The sequence below is a fragment of the Rhipicephalus sanguineus genome, chromosome 7 (genome assembly GCF_013339695.2).
Source record: "Rhipicephalus sanguineus isolate Rsan-2018 chromosome 7, BIME_Rsan_1.4, whole genome shotgun sequence".
Lineage (NCBI taxonomy): Eukaryota > Metazoa > Arthropoda > Arachnida > Ixodida > Ixodidae > Rhipicephalus > Rhipicephalus sanguineus.
Window position 1 is genome coordinate 77,792,994 of NC_051182.1, and position 19,517 is coordinate 77,812,510.

Sequence of the window (19,517 nt, forward strand, 5' to 3'; positions counted from 1 at the left end):
CGATCTTCCTTCTCAAATAAAATTCGCGTCTTCATAACCCAGAAAACTGCTGACGACCACGAATGACATTCAATAACGTGTATTTTCTTGCGCTATCGACGATACATCAGCACAGCGCCCGTGTCAGTGTACTGATTTGCATCTGAATCGATAGGTGCAACGACATACATAACCGATCGCAAACACCAAATTGAACGTGCGAGAAAGTATGCCATCATGTTAGTTCAACAAGGCGTACTAATCGACAAGTCTCTGTCTGCGAAGTGCCGGCGAGTGCGCCCGACGGCTTTCGGTGGCTGCCGGGGTGTGTTTGCTGAAAGCAGCGTCGTAACGATGCCCATCGCTTCTTTTACGGACACCATACGCAAGAAAAAATGGTTCATTCAGGTTAGCCAATACTAAAGCTCTACTGTACACTCATTTTTACACGTCGGAATTGCGTATCCTTAAACCCAGAAGCGCCGACAGCATGTACACACGGACTCGGCAGGTGCGCTAGGCCTACCTTCGCTGGGAGTCGTACGGGTCATATTGAGTGCGACCGATCTCGGCGCAAGTGGCTGACGAAGGTTCAAGGATGCGCATTTTATCGTCGAAAGCTTTTCACTGTTACTTTAAAATGCAACCGAGGTTGAGCGAAAGTGCGAGAATCGCCAGAGATGCGTTTGCATTGTGGTTATGTTGACCGGCGTTGCTTTTCTGGCGTACGTGCCGCGCCTGCCGCGGCACCGCATGTCCGATCGGACGCCAGATCGTAACGTCGTAAGGTATTCATCAGCTAGCCCTGGTAAAAGATCGTCGCAAGTGTAGTTGTAAGCGCGTGGCTACAACTCTGAGACTTGGGCATGAGCGGCTGTACGGCATTGAGCCGATATCATAGAGTCCCAGCTGATATTTGGAATTTACGAATGAAAACAGTGTTGAATATTATGCTGTTTTGTAGTAAAAGGTCGATGTGCCAACAGTATTGTAAAGTTTTTATGCAGTCCATGCGACTGCATCGGTTTATTGAGACATCTTTTACCCTGTCGTCCTCTTCTTCTTCCTTGGCCCCTCCTTGCTGGCGTTAGCGATGTGGATCGCTACACTCTCCCGGCCGGCTGTCATTCCCCTTGCGCTGGTAATATGGTACCACGTTTCCTACGGACGCCTCTTCCGTCCTTCCATTTGGTCCAGTATAATACAATGTCTTCAGAAGTCCTTGTTGCTTAGCCGTTTTAACAACTAAGTACGGACCAGTGAATGGAACTTTTGAGTCCAACCCTTTCCTAACCAATATCATAGACCCGGGATCGATATCTGGCATCTTTGTGCTATGGCGACGGTCAAAATTCTTCTTCATGGTACTTCTGTATTTCTTTTGCTGTAGTTGGCTCTTTGGGTGTTCCTTCAAAGCAATCCTGCCAACTAAGCCCAGCTCTTCGTCAGCTGGTAACCAAGGAACCGCACCAAAGGCGGCAAAATGTGGGCTGCACCGGATGCCAGCGGTGTAGGACCTGTTATGATGATACACTGCCGCCTCCAAAGCGCTCTTCCAGCCTCCCTTGAATTCCGGGTATAACTTGAGGTACATTTTCAGGTCTCTTATCAAGCGTTCGGCGAGAGAGTTAGCCTCAGGATGATAAGGTGCTGGATATCGAAGCGTAATATTTCTTTCTTTGGCCCAATTGCGCAACTTTTCACTTCTAAACGCTGGTCCATTGTCCGCAACAATGATCTTGGTGTTCGTGAAGATTTCTCTCTCTAAGAGTGCTATAACGCAGTTGGCGTCTTCTCTTCCCGCTTTGGCGGCCGCAAAGCGCGTGCACTCATCCACGGCGACCAGGAAAGCTTGGGTTCGTTTGACACCTTCGCTTTTCTTCTTAAGTTCAGCGAAATCAAGGTGAACGATTTCGAATGGTATCGCTGAGTATTCTGGCATGACCATTCTGTTTCCGCGTGGTTTGTATTTTGATTTCACCATCTGACACTCATGACACGTCTTTATATAACTGGCAACATCTGCTTTCATGTTGTTCCATGTAAATCTCTGGGTGAGCTTGTGGTAGGTCTTTGAGAATCCATCGTGACCTCCTGAATGTGGACTGCTGTGATATAACTTCAGGACTTGTGGCACTTTTGTTTCTGGGACGCACATCTTCCCATTTCGCAGTTCCATTTCTTGAGTACCCTCCCAAAGCTTCATCAAGTTAATGCTTTGTTTAGGAATTTCTTGCGGTACGTGGAGACGTGATAGTGCGTCAGCATCCTGGTGCTTCTGGCCTGGTCTATGCATTATATCGAAACTAAATTGCTGAATTTCGCTCACCCATCGAGCTATTCTGCCTTTTGGCTGTGTAAGTTGCAATAAGTACGTCAACGCCTGGTTATCAGTGAACAGGTTGAAATGTTTACCTTCCAGGTAACTTCTGAAGTACCTGAGTGACATTACGACGGCTAAAGCTTCCTTTTCTGTCGTCGTGTAGTTTTCCTGCGTTTTCGTGAACGTATAGGAATAGTAGCCGATGACCTTAAGCTCTCTCCCAGGTTGCTCGTTTTCGTCCCGTTGATAAAGAATGGCGCCTGCAGCATAGTGAGATGCGTCGGTGTATAGTTCGAACGGTAAATCAAAGTCAGGCAGTGTCAATACAGGGTCGGATGAGATGACTTTGACAAGTTCCAGGTAGCTCTTCTCACATTCGTTGGACCAGACAAATGGAATTCCTTTCTGGGTCAGTGCGGTCAAACATTTTGTTTTTCTTGCATAGTCTTCTATGAACGCGCGGAAGTGACCGGCGAGTCCAAGAAACACTCGTAAAGAATGCACGTCATAGGGCTTTGTCAGCTTCTTGATACGCTGCACGCTCTCCTCTTTTGTGCCCTTGGTTCGGCCGTCGAAAGTTCTTCCCAGAAAGACTACTTTCCTGCAAAAGAACTCACTTTTCTTTATGTTGATTTTTAGTCTAGCAGCGCTAAGTGCCTCAAGGACTTTCTCTAGGTGCTCTCCATGATCTTCCCGTGTTCTTGAGTATACGATGATATCATCCACATACACATTACAAAATATACCGATGAAGTTCTTGAGGACTCCATTCATCATCTTCTGAAACCATGCTCCAGAGTTTTTCCATCCGAAGGGTAGTCTGTTGTATTCATAGATATCGAAAGGGGTGACAAATGCGGTAAACGTTTTCGTATCTTCTTTCAGCGGCACCTGCCAGTATCCTTTACACAAGTCAATGCGGGAAAACCATTGACATCCCCCAGTCTCGTCAATAATTTCATCAATTCTTGGCATTGGATAGGGGAAAAGGTCAGTTTGTTTATTTATTAGTCTGTAATCCGTGCATAGACGAAATGACCCATCTTCTTTCGGGACAATTGTAATGGGCGAAGCAAAGGATGAAGTTGAAGGTCTGATGATTCCCGCTTCCAGCATCCCTTGGAGTTCCTGCTTCAACCAGACTTTCTTGTCGTGACTGAGGCTATATGGCTTTCTCTTGACGATAGTGCTGTCGCGTAATAAGAAGGGTACCTCAATGACCGTTGTGGCTTCCGGGTAAGAACCAATGCACAGAAGCTCTGGAAACATCAACGGTACATCTTCTCCGGAAGATGGTTTACGATCAGCCCTATGAGCGATATGAAGCTTACCGCACTCCGTCCCAATCGTCACCACATCGTTCCAGAGGATATTAACTTTCATCCGTGTCATATCAGGCCTTGATAAGATAAAATCAAAGTTGACTTTGGGAACTACCATAGCTTCAACCTTGAATTTCTCGCCTTCATACTCTATGTAAACTTCTGTCCATCTATAATATTCTCTACAAGAGCCGTCGTAGCCGCACACACGAATAGATTTTCCATGCACAATGTTGCTAGCCTTGACTAGGCTCTCGTTGATTAAACTGACAGAAGCGCCAGTGTCAATCAAAACTGATAGAATTCGGCCATTAACTAACATCGGGACACTCAGTATTCCAGTCTTCGTAAGAAATACTGTTTCCTCAACAGTGCACCTTTCTCGAGTCAAGTATTGACACCGCTCACATAATCCCATACTGGGATGATGGTTACATTGAGTGACATTATCAGCTGCCTTCCATGACGATGTGTTCTCGACACTGTAATCATCTCTGCTGATATTTGTCGCCTTATCGGGTGTGCTATATTCTGGGGCTGTTGTATATTTCAATGCCAAGAGTAGCTCGTCCATAGAGGCGATCGACCTTGCTTGCATCTGCCTTTGGTAATACCTTGTCATACCATGCATGACAAGAGCAACGATTGACGAGTCCGCCAATGTTGGGTCAGCTACACGAAGTAACCGCCACTTTTCTAAAACATACTCCCTGATGTTAGTGCATCCCTGTCTGTAGATAAGGGCACTATTCCAAAGCTCTACAGGATTCATCTCGAAAGCACTTGCAAAGCTTTTCCTCCATGCTGCCCAAGAAGTGTTTGCATGAGATATTATTTGCAAGTCAAACCACTTCTGTGCGTTCCCACAGAGAAAATGCCTCATATTAAATATGCGGTCTTCATCGCTTGTCCACTGGTTTCTGGTACATGCATATTCGTAAAAATCCAGCCATACAGTGGCGCTTGACGAAGTGCCGTCAAACACCTCAGGCCTCACATAAACGTCCTTCTTGTCCCTCGTATTTGCAGCTTCAACAAGAAGTCCTAAAAGCTGCTCCTGCTGTGTCATATATATCTTCTGCATTTCTAGTAATGCGTTAATGACACCTGAAGTGTTGCAATGAGTGCCGCTTGTTGGTGTTCGTATTTCAAACGCCGGCGGAGCATTTAGCAAGTGAGGCGCCAAATCTTCAAGAGGCATGCTCACAGTCACACTACCTTGAGTGACGAGGCCATCAACGGTAGCTCCGGCGAGATTGGCAATCGTTTGCAGAAGACTCGGAGTTGTAGTGCCCTCCTGCAACTCGACGTATCGCTGGCCATCTGCCTGGAAGCCCGCGATGAGAGGCCGCACCTGATGGCGAGTGAAGTCGAACTTGATCTTCATTTGCAGGTTCTTGACCTCGGCTGCGCCAATGTAAAGTTTTTATGCAGACCATGCGACTGCATCGGTTTATTGAGACATCTTTTACCCTGTCGTCCTCTTCTTCTTCCTTGGCCCCTCCTTGCTGGCGTTAGCGATGTGGATCGCTACAAGTATCCCAATAGATCATTAGATATTTACACGTGTTCCTTGCATATTTGCTGTGTAAATACGCACAGCAGAGCTGTTGCCACCGGCACTGGAAGGGGGGCAAAACACCATGGATATATATACCGGTTACCGGGTGTATGGTTGTGTGCAGCGCCAGTAGTGCATATGTTCAGTGTTGCTCTGTTGTGTATGAAGGAGTGTGCGGATGTGAGTTCTATGTATGTGTGAAGTAAGCTTGAGGCATTTCAGCCAGGCTCACTGTTAATTGTAGAAAACGCACGAAGGTTTTTTTTCCCTTTTTTTTAAACGTTAGTCCTAGCAGCAAGAGTGATTCTATTCTTGGAGGGAGGTCATGCACTCTAGCCCAACCAGCATTGTAAAACTCTGCGAGGGAGTAGCGTAATTCCAGCCGAGAGTATATGTACTCCATTTCAAAAGCGTGACATTACTCTGGCGAGAGAGCTTGTTCACTCTCTTTCAGCTAGAGTACCAGAACTCTGTCGAGAGAGTGTGCCTACTCAGTGCAGCAGAGAGTTCCCAGCACTCCTGAAAACGGAGTGAAGTATGGGACAAGCGTTTACTCTCGCAAAGAGAGTTGCTAGCACTCTCTTGCCGCTGTGAGTGCTGTATTTGTGTATTTGTGTCTGATATTGCACAAATGAGACATATATGCACCCACTGGTGTAATTCACCAGTCAAATTGTGTCCAAATGTTTGTGTCACCACTCCTTAAAAGCTGCCCGTTATCTTAGGGACACAAAATTAGGCGTCGCAATCCTCAGAGATAACCATAGGGCCATCGTGACGGCGTCGCAATGCTCAGAGATAACACTGAGGCCATAGTGAGCCAAGGCGGACAGAGTACCTCCGGCTCGTTCTCTAGTTTAATAATGAGGGACCGCTGATTGGGTCAAAGAAGACGAGTTCCATGTTCATATTTACAAGATTCTCGGACGCGTGAGCAGCATCAAAAACGAGGCGGCTCACATTCTTTCGAACGCACGGAACCAGGGAACCAGCGAACCCATCCCACTGGAGAAGTGGAATACGAGTGGGACTTAGCGGCACACAATTCCGTGTGACAAGCCTGTATTCTTCTTTAGTCAAAATGCTTTTTGCGAGAACGTTCATGTACGAATGTCAAGCACGCGGGGAAAAGTGACATGGCAAGATATCGATCACGCGACATGTCACGAATAACATGTTATGCATGTAGCGTATGTCATGACTTGAATGGCTCGAGTGACAACGCGCTACTGCAGTAATTTCTCTATCTGGATATTTGTGAATGCACATGACATAACATAAAAGACACGGTCTATATGTGCCGTGCCATCACATTTGCCGTGTATCCTCGCATAAAACCAACACAGTATACCCAAGTGTTGGCTACTGTTGTGCTATGGTCCGTAAATGAGAATGGCATGAATTGACATGCAAATTCCATGACATCTACTGGTCCACCGGTTGTTGGCTAGTACTGTTTAATGGTACGTAGCGCAGTCGCAAGCGCAGTCACGTGGCTCTATTCACGCGAAAAAAGATCACCTCGCAGCATGCACGTTGCGAGAAAGAAAAAAGAAACTTGATTGGTCCTTTTCGCGTGACCATTACAAAGTAAGGAAACGCATTTTACAATAATGTGAATATTGAAATTCTGCAGATTTGATCATAGTTAACTGATTGAGCGCAATATAAAAAATACCTTCACTAGCGCTACAGGACGGCTAGTATTGCAAATAATTATTACGAGATAACTTCGAATAATGATAAGGCAACAAGTTATTTGTTGATGAAGAAAGAAATATGGTTGCGCGGTGCATGAAAAATGCATGCTATCCATCGCCCTTACATCGTGAGCACTGGTTCTACGAGCCAATATTTATTATTGGCTTTAGTGTATCTAGAAATTTCACTTTCCAACACTAAGAAAAACAGAGCTACCTCACTGCTCAGCTCAGAAATAAACAGTACTTCATTCTGTTAAGGCTAATATGAGTTAGCTCGTAGTTTTGACATTCCTTGGCCGATGCCCACACCGAAACTGTGGGAGCTTGGCGCCTGCACCACGTGACAAGTTTTATAAGACGACAAGTGAGGGGTTCTAGCAAGTTTCAAACGCGAGCACAAAAAGAAAGGAAACGCACAGGACCAGCCTTTTCCTGTGCGTTTTCTTCCTTCTTGTACTCGCGTTTGACACTTTCTGGAACCCTTCACTTGTCATCATGTACCAACTGGTCCAGAAAACCACACTGCTAATGTTTTCTAAGACTTTGTGATGTCTAGCTTGAGACAACTTTTTTAGTCATGAAAAAAGAGTGGTGGAATCTGCAAAAAAGCTTACTTTTAGATGCTTGTTGTACTCCGTGAGGTTCGTTACGTAGTTCCACTCCGCTTCCGTCACTTTGTTCATCACTGATGTGAGTATGGAGTTCACATACTTTGCATACATCCATCCCTTGTATTCTTCAACGATGATGTTCGGTACCCCAAGGTGGGGATGTTGAGGTACTGTCGTGTGATGTAACGCCAAGTGGATGCCGAGGAGAAACCACGACGATGCCGCCGCCATATGGGAGTCAAGAAATCCTGCCGTATCTTGCACATACGAATAGAAAATGCAAAACAGTTTCCGTCTACCTAAAGAACAAGGCCTCTTCCTTATTTAGAGCAAGGTTTATGCTTGTGTGTGTCGCCAAATTATCACCTCGCCACTTTCTTGCTGAAAGCACGCGCATTGCTAGGTGCACTGAGGCTGTTCTTTCCGTACAAGCAAAGGAAATCGATGCTGCATATTAAGCCTGCCCACCACGAGATCAATTATTTTCGAGAAAAGAAAAATACATTCTACAATTTACATATTTTTACAAGTATTAATTTTAATACTCGTACTTTAATGCTTTGATCAATTAGTAACTTATTACGAATAAACTATTACACAGGGTGCGGCGGCTAGCTCTAGCCTGAGTTTGAAAATATGCCGACGCACTCTATGACGACGCGCCCAAATGCATATTGCTTACCATCCCATGGAGTAAGTCACACAAATTTTGTGTTCTGCTTGATTGTTTCTTTAGGCATGCTTCAGAGACTTTCGAAGCAACGAAGCAGGACGAAACATTCCAATGTGAAAGTCGTACAATGGTTTGCAAAGCGCTTGATCGGACAGCTTCTAACCTGTTTTTAGCATTAGTGTTTGTCTGCTTACTGCAGATGCACGCGAAACACACAAAAAAAATACCACGTGACATGCTCGCTATCCGCAAACGGCTGTTTGCGCACAAAACGTTAGGGAGCGCTGGAATCATGGCTCGCATAGGCACGCAAGCAGATATGTCACGTGACATTTTTTTTTTAATTTCGCGGCCACCTGTAGTAATCAGAAAAAACACTAAGTATTTAAAAGACAGCAAGTTAGAAATTGACTAATCGGATGTGTTGCAAACCGGCGTAGAGCTTTCTCATCGGAAATTTTCGGCCGGCTTCGCTGCTTTAAGTGCTAGTTATTTAAGTGTGCCTAATTAAGCAATTAGCCAGCAACGTGAAATTGGTCGCGGCGTCGTTGCATGCGTCAGCATATTTTTAAACTATGGCTAAAGTAAGCTCAGGCACCCTGTTGGGCCCTGTTTTATTTTACATTTTATTAGCATCGTTCCTATGAGTTACCTATTGATGCTATTTATGTTGAACTGAAAATTAGCTTTCCGGCCATCGCTTCAAATATTATGCACACATTTTCCTGTCTTGAGATAATCTTCTCTCATTGATCAAGACAGGATTTTTGGTATAGCAAGTCAGTTAACATCAGCCGGGTATATATCCCTGTTTGTTATTTCACATGAAGCATGGTTTCATTGTATTTGTCTTGACCTGTTAACTTTCGGTTATCCGACGCATCTTTAATGCAAGTAGTGTTCCTAATTTTGTGCAAGCCATAGTTATTTTAATCTCCGCCGTGCGCCCTTGACAGAGCAGAAAATGTGGTTTTGCATTACCGTCAATCTCTAATTACCTTGAGCACATCCCTATTGACACCGCTAGAGGTGACAATCATTTGGTCATAATGAAGCGAATATACGCAAATATGCGCGAATGAAGCAAGCGAAGAGACTTTCTTCTAGTCTCATCTATACGAGAGATATACCTGCCCTAAATTTCAAAAAATGAAAACGTCTCGTTTGCTAAAAACTCTGATTTTTGTTGACGGATTCCGTAATTATACATTTGTTGGCTAGAAATTTCTGTAATGAAAAATTACATCGTCATATGTGTCTTATTCCCATGCGGCTTTTGCATAAAAGTGAAAGTATTTCGAATCCGAAGCGGCTCTACGACCAGTTGCAAATCTTTCGCGTTCACTAGATTTAGGAGCACAACCTTTGCCCGTTTGACCCAATGTTATTGCAATACCTTAAGTAAATTGTTGTTCATTTCCGTGAGAGATTTAACACATTTCTCTTAGAAATGTTCTAAATATACTTCCTGTGTGTCTGTGAGTTGTATTTATGGATTGTGAAACTGGTTAACGTCATGTCGACTTTATAAACCCCCTCCACACCCCTATTTCACTTTTTAAGAAGCAGCGGTGCACCTCGTGGCTTCTTGTGTTTTGCTACTTTTTGTCGTCTAAGCGACAAAGCCTTTACCAAAGAACGGAAAAATAAGCCACCGTCTCCTTATTTAACTCCTGAAGTAAAGAAAGAGCAGGGAAACGTGGTTTTGTCAAAGAACTGCAAGTTGCACCCCGTTAATAATAAAGCCGGTTCGGATGCAGTTCGGATAATTGCAACTTTTTTCAACCCCTTGAATTATTGCGTTGGGTGAATATTGTTCAGGGTTACTCCACATTTCGTAATATTCTTCGTTTTCATTGTTTTTAGCGAGTAATTGAGCGATACCCTGTTGAACTAGAAGAAATGAAATCAACTAATGGGCTCGACTTCTTTCTGCGCGGGGCAATTTGCATAAAACAGAATAAAGACAGAGACAGCGCGTCAAACATTACCTTACATGTTCATATGAAATAGAGAAATGTTAAGCACAAGGGTAATTAGAGCAAATGAAACAAGCTTCCATAAGTAGAGCCTCAGTGTGGACGTTTTCAAGCATCACAGAGAAGAAGCAGTAACACGGATGTACCACCAATCTAAATGTTCAGAGCAATATGAACCAGAATTATTAGAAATTGGGCTACTCCAAGCCATCCTCAAATTGAATGGCATGCGCTTTCTTCATAATCTGCCAGTGGTTCTGACACCAAGCTTACTATAGTCGGATACAACTTCAAAAGTCCGCGGCATCTCCTCATCAAAAGCACATGCACGCAAGCCTGCACCAATAGCGCGCACTCCCTACGACGTCATGTCATAAGCCGGACTGCCAGGGACGCCGCCTTCGGCGAACATTGCCGAATGCGTGAGCGGGACTGTTTGTTTTGTCGCGGATGCGAACGGCTGCCGCGCTTCGGCCGTCTAGACGGGGCCTCTCCGGACTTTATATGTTGTATACGACTATAGATCCTGACAGAATTAGCACTATTATCTGTAGAGGAGCAACATTGGATGGAACTGGTGTCAGCCATTTTCGAATAAGCTTTTTTTTTTTTTCATTTGTACAAAAGCGATTACTACCAATGGAAATTATGTCTATGAACACAGACCCACGTTTTACCGGCGACCAGTGCAATACAATACAGTGATGCCCCGTTCATTCAGCTGTGAAAGTTCCAATCTCACTACTTTATAAGTGCGATGTCACGATTTTGTTGTAGCAGTAAAATGAATTGCCAAATTCTGCTGATGCTCATCGAGCTAACTATTGGCAACTTCGTCGTCGTATTTTCAGATTTTTGCAGCATTGACCCTCCAACGCTGATCGCATATATATGTACCTCATTGAAAACAGCTTCTAGTCATTCATCATACTGTCTAATAATTGTTACTTAGTACTGACAGCGTAGAACCTCGAAGTAATGTCACGACCATTATGAAGGAAGTGGCAAGATAGAACTTTATTCAGTCAATCAGTTACAAGGTACAGTGCACTGTGCACTAATCACACATGTAGGTTATGTGAGCAGGAACGATGATGAAATGAGAGAAAAAGCGGCGCATTTCCACGTTTGAAAGTGTTAATGAAGCATGTTAATGTTATATGTAACATAATAATGAAGGGACCACAAAAGGCTGCATGACGTATTCGTCACGTCATTTCTTTTGTTGATTGACGTAGATGACATGTATGCCACGAATATTAGGTGCTTTTAGCTTGTACCTGTACTTTATTACGTTACCGTGTTACCAAATACTGAATGGAATATGCGCATGCGTGGTCCTTTATGGAACGTAAACTGCTAGCCGGATACGTTTTACGCTTGCGGCCATAGCTCGCGAATTCACATTCGTTAGTGGCTACTCGCAATATCCGCTTTTCGGAGACTCCAGCCGCCGAGTCATTAGAAGCAAACGTGCGAGCGTCAATTACGACCATGTTTTGTGATCCGGATTAGAGCACTGCACTGGCTCGGGCCTACCCGAAAACCCGAGCCCGGCCCGGCCCGTGGGCCGGGCCGGGCCGGGTAAAGTAGTTTTCACGGCGGGCCGGGCCGGGCTCGGGTTTGAAGCTCCGGGCTTAGGGCCGGGCCCGGGTTTGAGGTGGCGGGCTCGGGTCGGGCCGGGCTTGGACTTTGCTCAGTTCTTAAAGGGACTCTAAAGCGATTCAATGAATCGGTTAAGACTGATAAAGTGAAAACACGAATGTAACTGGTTTAACCATCATAAGGAGAAAATCAAGGGCAAAGTTTCATTTTTAAATTTTGCGCCGAAATCTCCGCGCGTGACGTCACGGATTTCAAACTGTATTTGTCGTATTCTGGGGACATTGGGTCAACGAAACTTCTTGAAAGTTCGTATGTTAAGTCTATGGCCCTCTCAGAGGTCAATGTACTTATTTTTTAGCGATTAGGAACTACGTAGATCCCAGTAGATGCCGTCAAAATCTATGACGTCACGGTGTTTGTTGCACGATAATCAAGACGGCGTGACGGCGTCAGCACCCGCATTTTCTTTTTGCGCGTTTTCTAGCTTACGAAGACTCTTGTCGCAGCGAGCGTAGTCATTAGAGTATTTTAAGAGTAATTTACTGATACTAGAAGAATGCTTTAGCGTCCCTTCAAGTGTGTTCCTCATGCGTTGCACGTACATATACGCTTTAGATTTGATCTCGATAAAATGGTACTTTTTTATGTGGGGCAAGCTATTTGGACAAGTTTTATAAGTGACAAGTACTGATCTTCTTTTGCCTCTTGCATATGGGGCTACTTTATTTATCTGAAACGGGCGAGCTAAAAGTAAATACACCAGGCGCAAATGTAATTAACATCTCGTTATTCCGTGCTTTATTTGCATTCGTTACTATTTTATATCCCGAATGTTATTCTGTAATCGCCGTAATAAATGTAATATAATAAATATATACCTATAACTTATCATCGCAAGTGCGTTTACGGAGCTACCAGGCGAGGAGACGTTCTTGAATGTTCCAGCCCTCCACTAAAACGAAAAGACTGCGCGGAGTCTCGTTGCGTAAAATCCCTACAAAGACATTCTTTTTCCGTGGCTTCGTCTAGGTTCCCAGAGGTCATGTGACACGAGATGGACATGCACAGCCTGCTGTTGAAATCTGAGCGTTCGTCTTGTTCCGCTCTATATCAGGTGTCTCAAAGCCGCCTCAGCTAACGGGCCGCATTCACGAAAATTTACTTCCGCAAGGGCCAGGACGGTGACGAAGGTAGGAGTCGAGGGGGGGTGGGGAGGGAGGAATAGGCTGTACCCAGGCCCGTAGCACGGAGGGGGCCCTTGGCCCCCCTCCCCCCCAAAAAAATTTTGGTGAAGTAGGTGTTTTTACCCACAAATAAATGATGAATATAGGTGTTTTTCTCGAATAGTCAAGGTTTTCAGCAAGTGCCCCCCCCCCCCCCCCGAAAAAAAATTCCCGGTTACGGGCCTGGTTGTACCAGATGTCAGATAACGTTGCCATTTGAAAGACCTATTTATTATATCATATATGGGTCATTTCTAAAGGGCATATTTGGTGGCAAGTTTCCACCAACATATCGATACCATCTTTAAAATGACTAAAATCTGGACGCCAATTCTGCAATATAGTGTTTTGTTTCACGGTTATGCATCAACACATGGTGGCTGCAGGCGGTGCCTCACGAAAAACAAAATGCTTTAGACCTGTTATGATTGTGTAGCTCAAAAACGTACTTATAAATAAATAAAAAAGTCGGACGAAGACAGTCATGTGGGGCTCGCAGGCCGCTAGCAAGAGGTCCGCGGGCCCCGTGTTTGAGACCCCTGCACTATGTAGTGCGAGAGCTACATGATAGTGCCCCAACAGCGTTGGAATGTGCAGGAACAGCACAATTCCATTAAACATGTATATTCATGTATAAAGGCAAAGTATATTAGCTTGACGAAGTATCTGCCTTAAAATAAGAATGACGAATTCCGTGCAGGTTGATGTCCCCTTACCTCTAATCATATGCATCGAATGAGTAAGCGTGGAGAAGGATATTAGCACCTTAATTACCAAACTGGAGTTAACCCCGAAAATAGATCGCAATCACTTCGTTCACCTACTGCCAGTCCTATGCCCACCAGCGTAGGCCGCGTTCTACCGGTACAACATAGTTAGGAAGGCATACACCATTATATTATAAGAAAAAAAACAGAGTCCTGTGCAAGCCGTGCACAACAAACACTGCTGAAAACTGCAAGGACAAGCTCTCAGCGGCATTTATAGATTATATTGAAGAGTGACACAACGTTCGGGAACGAGAGAAATGAAGGGATCAGCTTGACAGCTATTGTCATTCTGCAGAGGTCCAAAAAGACCTCCTAAATTTGCTCCAGTGGTGGAAGTTAAGAATGACGACTGCCGACGCCTTCACATTTCGCAAGGCAGATGTGCGCCTCTGGGAGTCTGGGACTAGCGCAAGCAGGAAACTTTAGCGTGGCAGGACATGTGATGCAACGGCGCATGGTGTGCTTATAGCGGAATCTTTCTATAATTTGATTTTTGTTGTACAATAACATGCGAGAAAATAAACTATAAACTATGCCACAAAAACTTATCGACTATATAATAGCAGTGGTGTGGTATATGAAAAGAATGCTATAACAAATAGTTTCTTTTTTGCCATTCCGCTTCTTATACCTATTTCCAAAGTGCATGCGGTGCGCGCGGATCGTTTTAATTTTTATCTAGGATAGTGTAATTACAGCAAATGCAATAAATCTGGCTTTTTTCCTCTATTTCTCTTGATGTGGAAAGGTGCTACAATGATGAAGATATATGTGCTACATATCCAGAAGGGTGCACAATTGACTTTGTCTTACAGCACGCTTTAAAGGGACACTAAAGGGGAAAACGATTTTCGTATTATTAGTGAATTACTCATTCCCAATTCCAAAATCCCCACAGCGGCCGCCGCGAGAACACTCATGGGAAGCGAGAAAACGCGCGAAAAGAAATTACGGCTGGTAACGCCACCTTGAAATTCCCACATCAAACGCGTCATAGATTTTTACGGCGTCTGCAAGGCCCTACGCAGTTCTTAATCGGTAAAAATGAAGTGCATTGTTTTCCGAGGGGGGGGGGGCATAGACTTTACATACGAAGCTTCAGGAAATTTCGACAAGCCAAAATACCAAAAATACGCTTTAAAATTCGTGTTGTCGCGCCTGGAGATTATGGCGCGAAATTTAAAAATGAAACCTTGACCTTAATTTTATCTTTTATTATTGCATCTGTATTGGTGGAATTAACGACATTAGATTTCTCAGAGTACAATTTATCAACCTAAGCTGATTCATTGTTTCACTTTCGTGTCCATTAAAATTTCAATGGAGAGCGCAATAATCACAAAGTGAAGAGAGCGTTCTGGTGTCTGTCCCCTCTGTTTCTATTGCGCTCCTTAGCGAAACCGGACTCATCCTGCAAATCACTCTTCTTCCAACAATATCTTCTACAAAACGCTCTTGATGATCCCGATTGTATTCCTAGAAAATTAGGTACAGTATACCACTGCCGAACGAACGTTCATCGTACCCAGCATGTCCGCTCAGCTGTTTCCACAGCGAGCCAGCCCCTTTTTACAAGAAAGTACCCTCGGTTAAAGTATACTTGCTAGCGAAGCATGCGCCAAGCATGCGTAGATCTTTGCCACTTAAAACGCCTTGCGGTCGATTCTATGCTTGGGCAACACCACCTAGATTAGTGGCTCGGGCCCCTATCGGGCCCGATCTGTGGTCGGGCCGGGCCGGGCCGTGTAGGCGAAATTTTTTCTCGGGTTCGGGCCGGGCCCGGGTCTCGCTTTGAGACGCCGGGCCGGGCTCGGGCGGGTAATTTTGAACGAGTCCCAGGCCCGGGCCGGGCCCGGGCCGAGAATCTCGGCCCGTGCAGTGCTCTAATCCGGATTACCAAAACTGGAGTGACCAGAACACCGAAGCCGTGAACGTGAGCGGCCTGAAGCCAATGCCTGAAGCCCCTCAGAGGGCTGAGAGATGGTGCCATCTAGCGGGGACGATTTCCACCAGGCAAGCACAAAATTGTTCTTAGTAGAAACGTGGTGCATTGTACTTCTGGTGTAAATGCCTCGCAGCGGTGTAATTACGAATGAGCTATCGTTTTATTCCGTTTTTCCATGAAAAGCTCTAGGCGAGAATGAACGTGTCCATGATTGTGGTTGCACGCAACGTCGCAAGATGTCGGCACCATCGCTCGGTAACCCGGTATTCCTACATCCCTTTAAGTATACGGGGATGCTGTACACGCTAAAAATCTCTATTTCGATATTTCCGCAGCGCTGACTGAATCTTATCTCAATTAAAATATACTTTGAATGCAGTTATTATCATCATTTAGTGGTTTGCGCAAACGTAAACAAATACGTTTTACGTATGAGAAGCTAAACCTTCTCTAAAACGTGCGTTCCAGTAACACGGTAAACGCAGTCCGGTATTGCGGTAACACGGCAATGTAAAAAAAGTGCACGTACAAACTAAAAGCCCCTATTATGTTGTGTACTGTCATTCATGTTTATCAGACACGCGGGTCATGTGACGCAATTTCTGCTGTACAGTAATGTACAAAAACTACGACAACGGCGTCACGATGCCTTCTTGTCATGTGTACCATCTCGTACAATGCATGCAATGCTGATCTTGTGGCGAGTAGTTATTATTAATAAGACCCATAAGAACGATATGATTATAAGGGACGAAAATGCGGCCGCCGCGGCATGCGCTTTGTTCCCGCGACCTCCGTGTCAGCAGATGAGCGCCATAACCACGAGACCATCGTGGCAGGTAGCGAGTAGCTATACAAGTTAGACGTACAGGGGTGGTCAGAAGTTCCCAGGCCGCAACGCCCGGCCGCGGAGCAGCAGCTCGCTGCTATCGGGGCGCTGACATCGCAATCACGCCTTGGCGCACGCTGTCGTCGAGCGTGTGCGTGGAAGGGGGGGGGGGGTTGCATCCCTCTTCCTTTCTTGCTCTCCTTGATAAGAAAGCGAGGCATAAACTTGGCGCGTCATGTTCCCTCACTCTTCGCTCTTCGAATTTTACTACTGTGCAGTGTGTAGCCAGGCGGCAGTGTGCCGGAAATTGACGCATCATGCTTGCGGCCACATTTGCCACACCCCGTATACATTACAGTGGCTTTCGGCTTCCTGGAAAATAATATCGTGCGTTTAACTTGACATTGGCAAGGCGTTGGCTCTTTCAGCCGTTTGCGCAAGCCGATTCGTTGCATACGAACATGGTCCAAGCCCGAAATGTATTCAGAAGAGCTTGTGTCGGTGCTAGTTGGAACACCTTAGTGGAATAAGCAGCGCTGCACAGAAGTAAAATTCCAAGAGCGAACAGTGAGAGAACATGACGCGCCAACTTTATACCTCACTTTCTTATCAAGGAGAGCAAGAAAGGGAGAGAGTTGCAACCCCCCCCCCCCTTCCACGCACACACTCGACGCCAGCGTGCGCGAAGGCGTGATTGCGATGTCAGCGCCCCGATAGCAGCGAGCTGCTGCTCCGCGGCCGGGCGTTGCGGCCTGGGAACTTCTGACCACCCCTGTACGTTCATATCAATTTTGGCAAACACGTAGTTAAAAGCCACCCTGAAGGTACCAAGACATAGGCGGCTAGATAGAGATAGATAGATAGATAGATAGATAGATAGATAGATAGATAGATAGATAGATAGATAGATAGATAGATAGATAGATAGATAGATAGATAGATAGATAGATAGATAGATAGATAGATAGATATGCGGTTAAAGGGTTTTGGTTCGCCAGGAATTGCTTCGCACGTAATAAAACATGTAAGTCATAAAAAAGAACCAGCCACTGACGATAAAAACAACAGAGAAGTTCAGAAAAAGATGGACGGTTGAACAGATAAAAAAAAATCCTTAACAGGCAAAATCGCAGGAGCCAACGTTCCAGCAAAAGGATCGTCATCGTTAGGCTAGAACGTCCTTTCTTAGCGGCGTGTCTGCGTGCGCCTTCGAAACTCTACCCCAACGACAAAAGTTGAGGAGGAGAACCGAAAGCGAGTGTTAAAAAGGGGGTTTGGGAGCGGAAAGAAAAAAGGGGGGGAGGGGATTTAGTGACGTCCTGGTGTGCCGTGTGGGAGAGTAAATAAAAAATAAACAAGGAAAAAAAAGGCTAACCTTAAGCCCAGCAGCTGGGCACGGACCATTATATTATCATGTGCAGTTGCTGCTCACCTAGCTCTGATGGCCTCCTTGGGGAAATACAAAGCCGCGATTTTCCTGAACCCCAGCGGATTCATGACTCAACGCAAGGCATACACCCTCTACGCTGTCGACACAAATAAAAATTCTATAGTACCCATGTATCTACCTCCTTGTTTTCTTTCTTCCTGTCTGAATTTAAATTGCACACTTACCTTCACATTCCGCACACCAAACTACTGCAAAAGACCCTCCTATTGTTTAGTTTCTTCCATCCCCCTCCTTTCTAGCCCTTCGCTTCTCTTGTCCGCCTATATATTTGTGGTTGCGAGAGAGGGAGCACAGCAAACACCAACACTGCTAAAAAGGGCAGTTGCTGCGTTGATGAAGGCGACCACCTTAGGTGAAATGTTAGCTGCAACGACATCCCCGGTTCTAGGATTCTTCACAGCAATAAGAACATGCGTTTATGCGTAATAAAAACAGACGCTTTTGCACGATTCAGAGAATGATCGCTGCCATACACTGGAGGCAATGCTCTGATGATACGAGTTGGACGAAAGTTACCGCGCATAAAATGTGACTTCACGTTTGTTTAGCACTTGCTTTTTTTATAAAATTGCCAGCCTTTCTCGCAACCTAACTTGCTGTCGAGCTCTCTATCCGAAAGGCATTAGCTTCCGATCACTTTAGGTGACAAAATCAATATCGAAACTTGACAAAGGGGACCTCTATTCTTCTAGCTTTCAGTATGTATGTGCGCATTTGAGTTTGAAATACATGTCAATGTCAAAAGGTGTGCTGTATGCATTTTTTTATATACACCAGTGGAGTAATTTTCCAAGGTTATATTTAGTTTGCGGTTATGTTAAATAGGCTACATAGTAAATATTTGCATAATACATCTGTGTTGACTGCAAAAGCAGTAGCACAGAGAAACAATACTATGAAATATGTAGTTCAATCAAAGCAACATAAAAATGCCCGTAAATAAGTAGCGCTTCGTTTGTCTGAGCCCTAGCTTTTAAAAGATACGACCGCAAGTTAGCATTGTGGTCCCTGGAAGTCGCGATGAATAATTCGGATTAGGGAAGAAATATGTTTACTTACCTCACACGAATTACGGCTTTCAATGGTGCGTTTTGGAGCCGCAAGAAGCGCTGAAGTTCATTTCTGCTTTATTTGCGACTGTGTGGCGACGTGCACAGTAGAAAGTTCCCCTAGCAGTTGGAAACAGTGTCACGACAGAATAGCCATTGTCGAAAAACAGGCTTGCACAGCATGCAACTTACCAATTGTTGCGAGTGAACAATAAAAAATGTCCTAACTTTTGCTTCGGGCTGCCAACTGCCAGTTTATTCTAAAACGCCGTAGCATAACACCGCAAGAAAATTATAGGTGGCCATGTAAACGCGAAAAGATAATTTAACGTGTTCTCAGTAAACTGTGTTTATGAACAGTAATTCCAACTGATGACCTATCGCGTCGCATCACGCATTTCACGCATTACACGCGCCTAATGTGTTTCTACGCGTCTTCAGTGTACTGGGGCTCATACAAATGTACGTCAAGACAGAACAAATGAAAATGTTGTC

The 19,517-nt window shown here is 44.9% G+C and overlaps 1 protein-coding gene across 1 annotated transcript in view; it reads right to left on the reverse strand.

Moving 5' to 3' along the window:
• LOC119399541 (angiotensin-converting enzyme) overlaps nt 1–19,127 on the reverse strand; it is a 65,075-nt gene extending 45,948 nt beyond the window's left edge. The window contains exons 1-2 of the mRNA XM_037666351.2: nt 19,033–19,127; nt 7,503–7,756 (exon numbers count right to left, since the gene is read on the reverse strand). Of these exons, the coding sequence (XP_037522279.1) occupies nt 7,503–7,730 (228 nt within the window). The 5' untranslated portion in view covers nt 7,731–7,756; nt 19,033–19,127. The remainder of the gene's footprint in view (nt 1–7,502; nt 7,757–19,032) is intronic.
• Nucleotides 19,128–19,517: the final 390 nt, after the last annotated feature.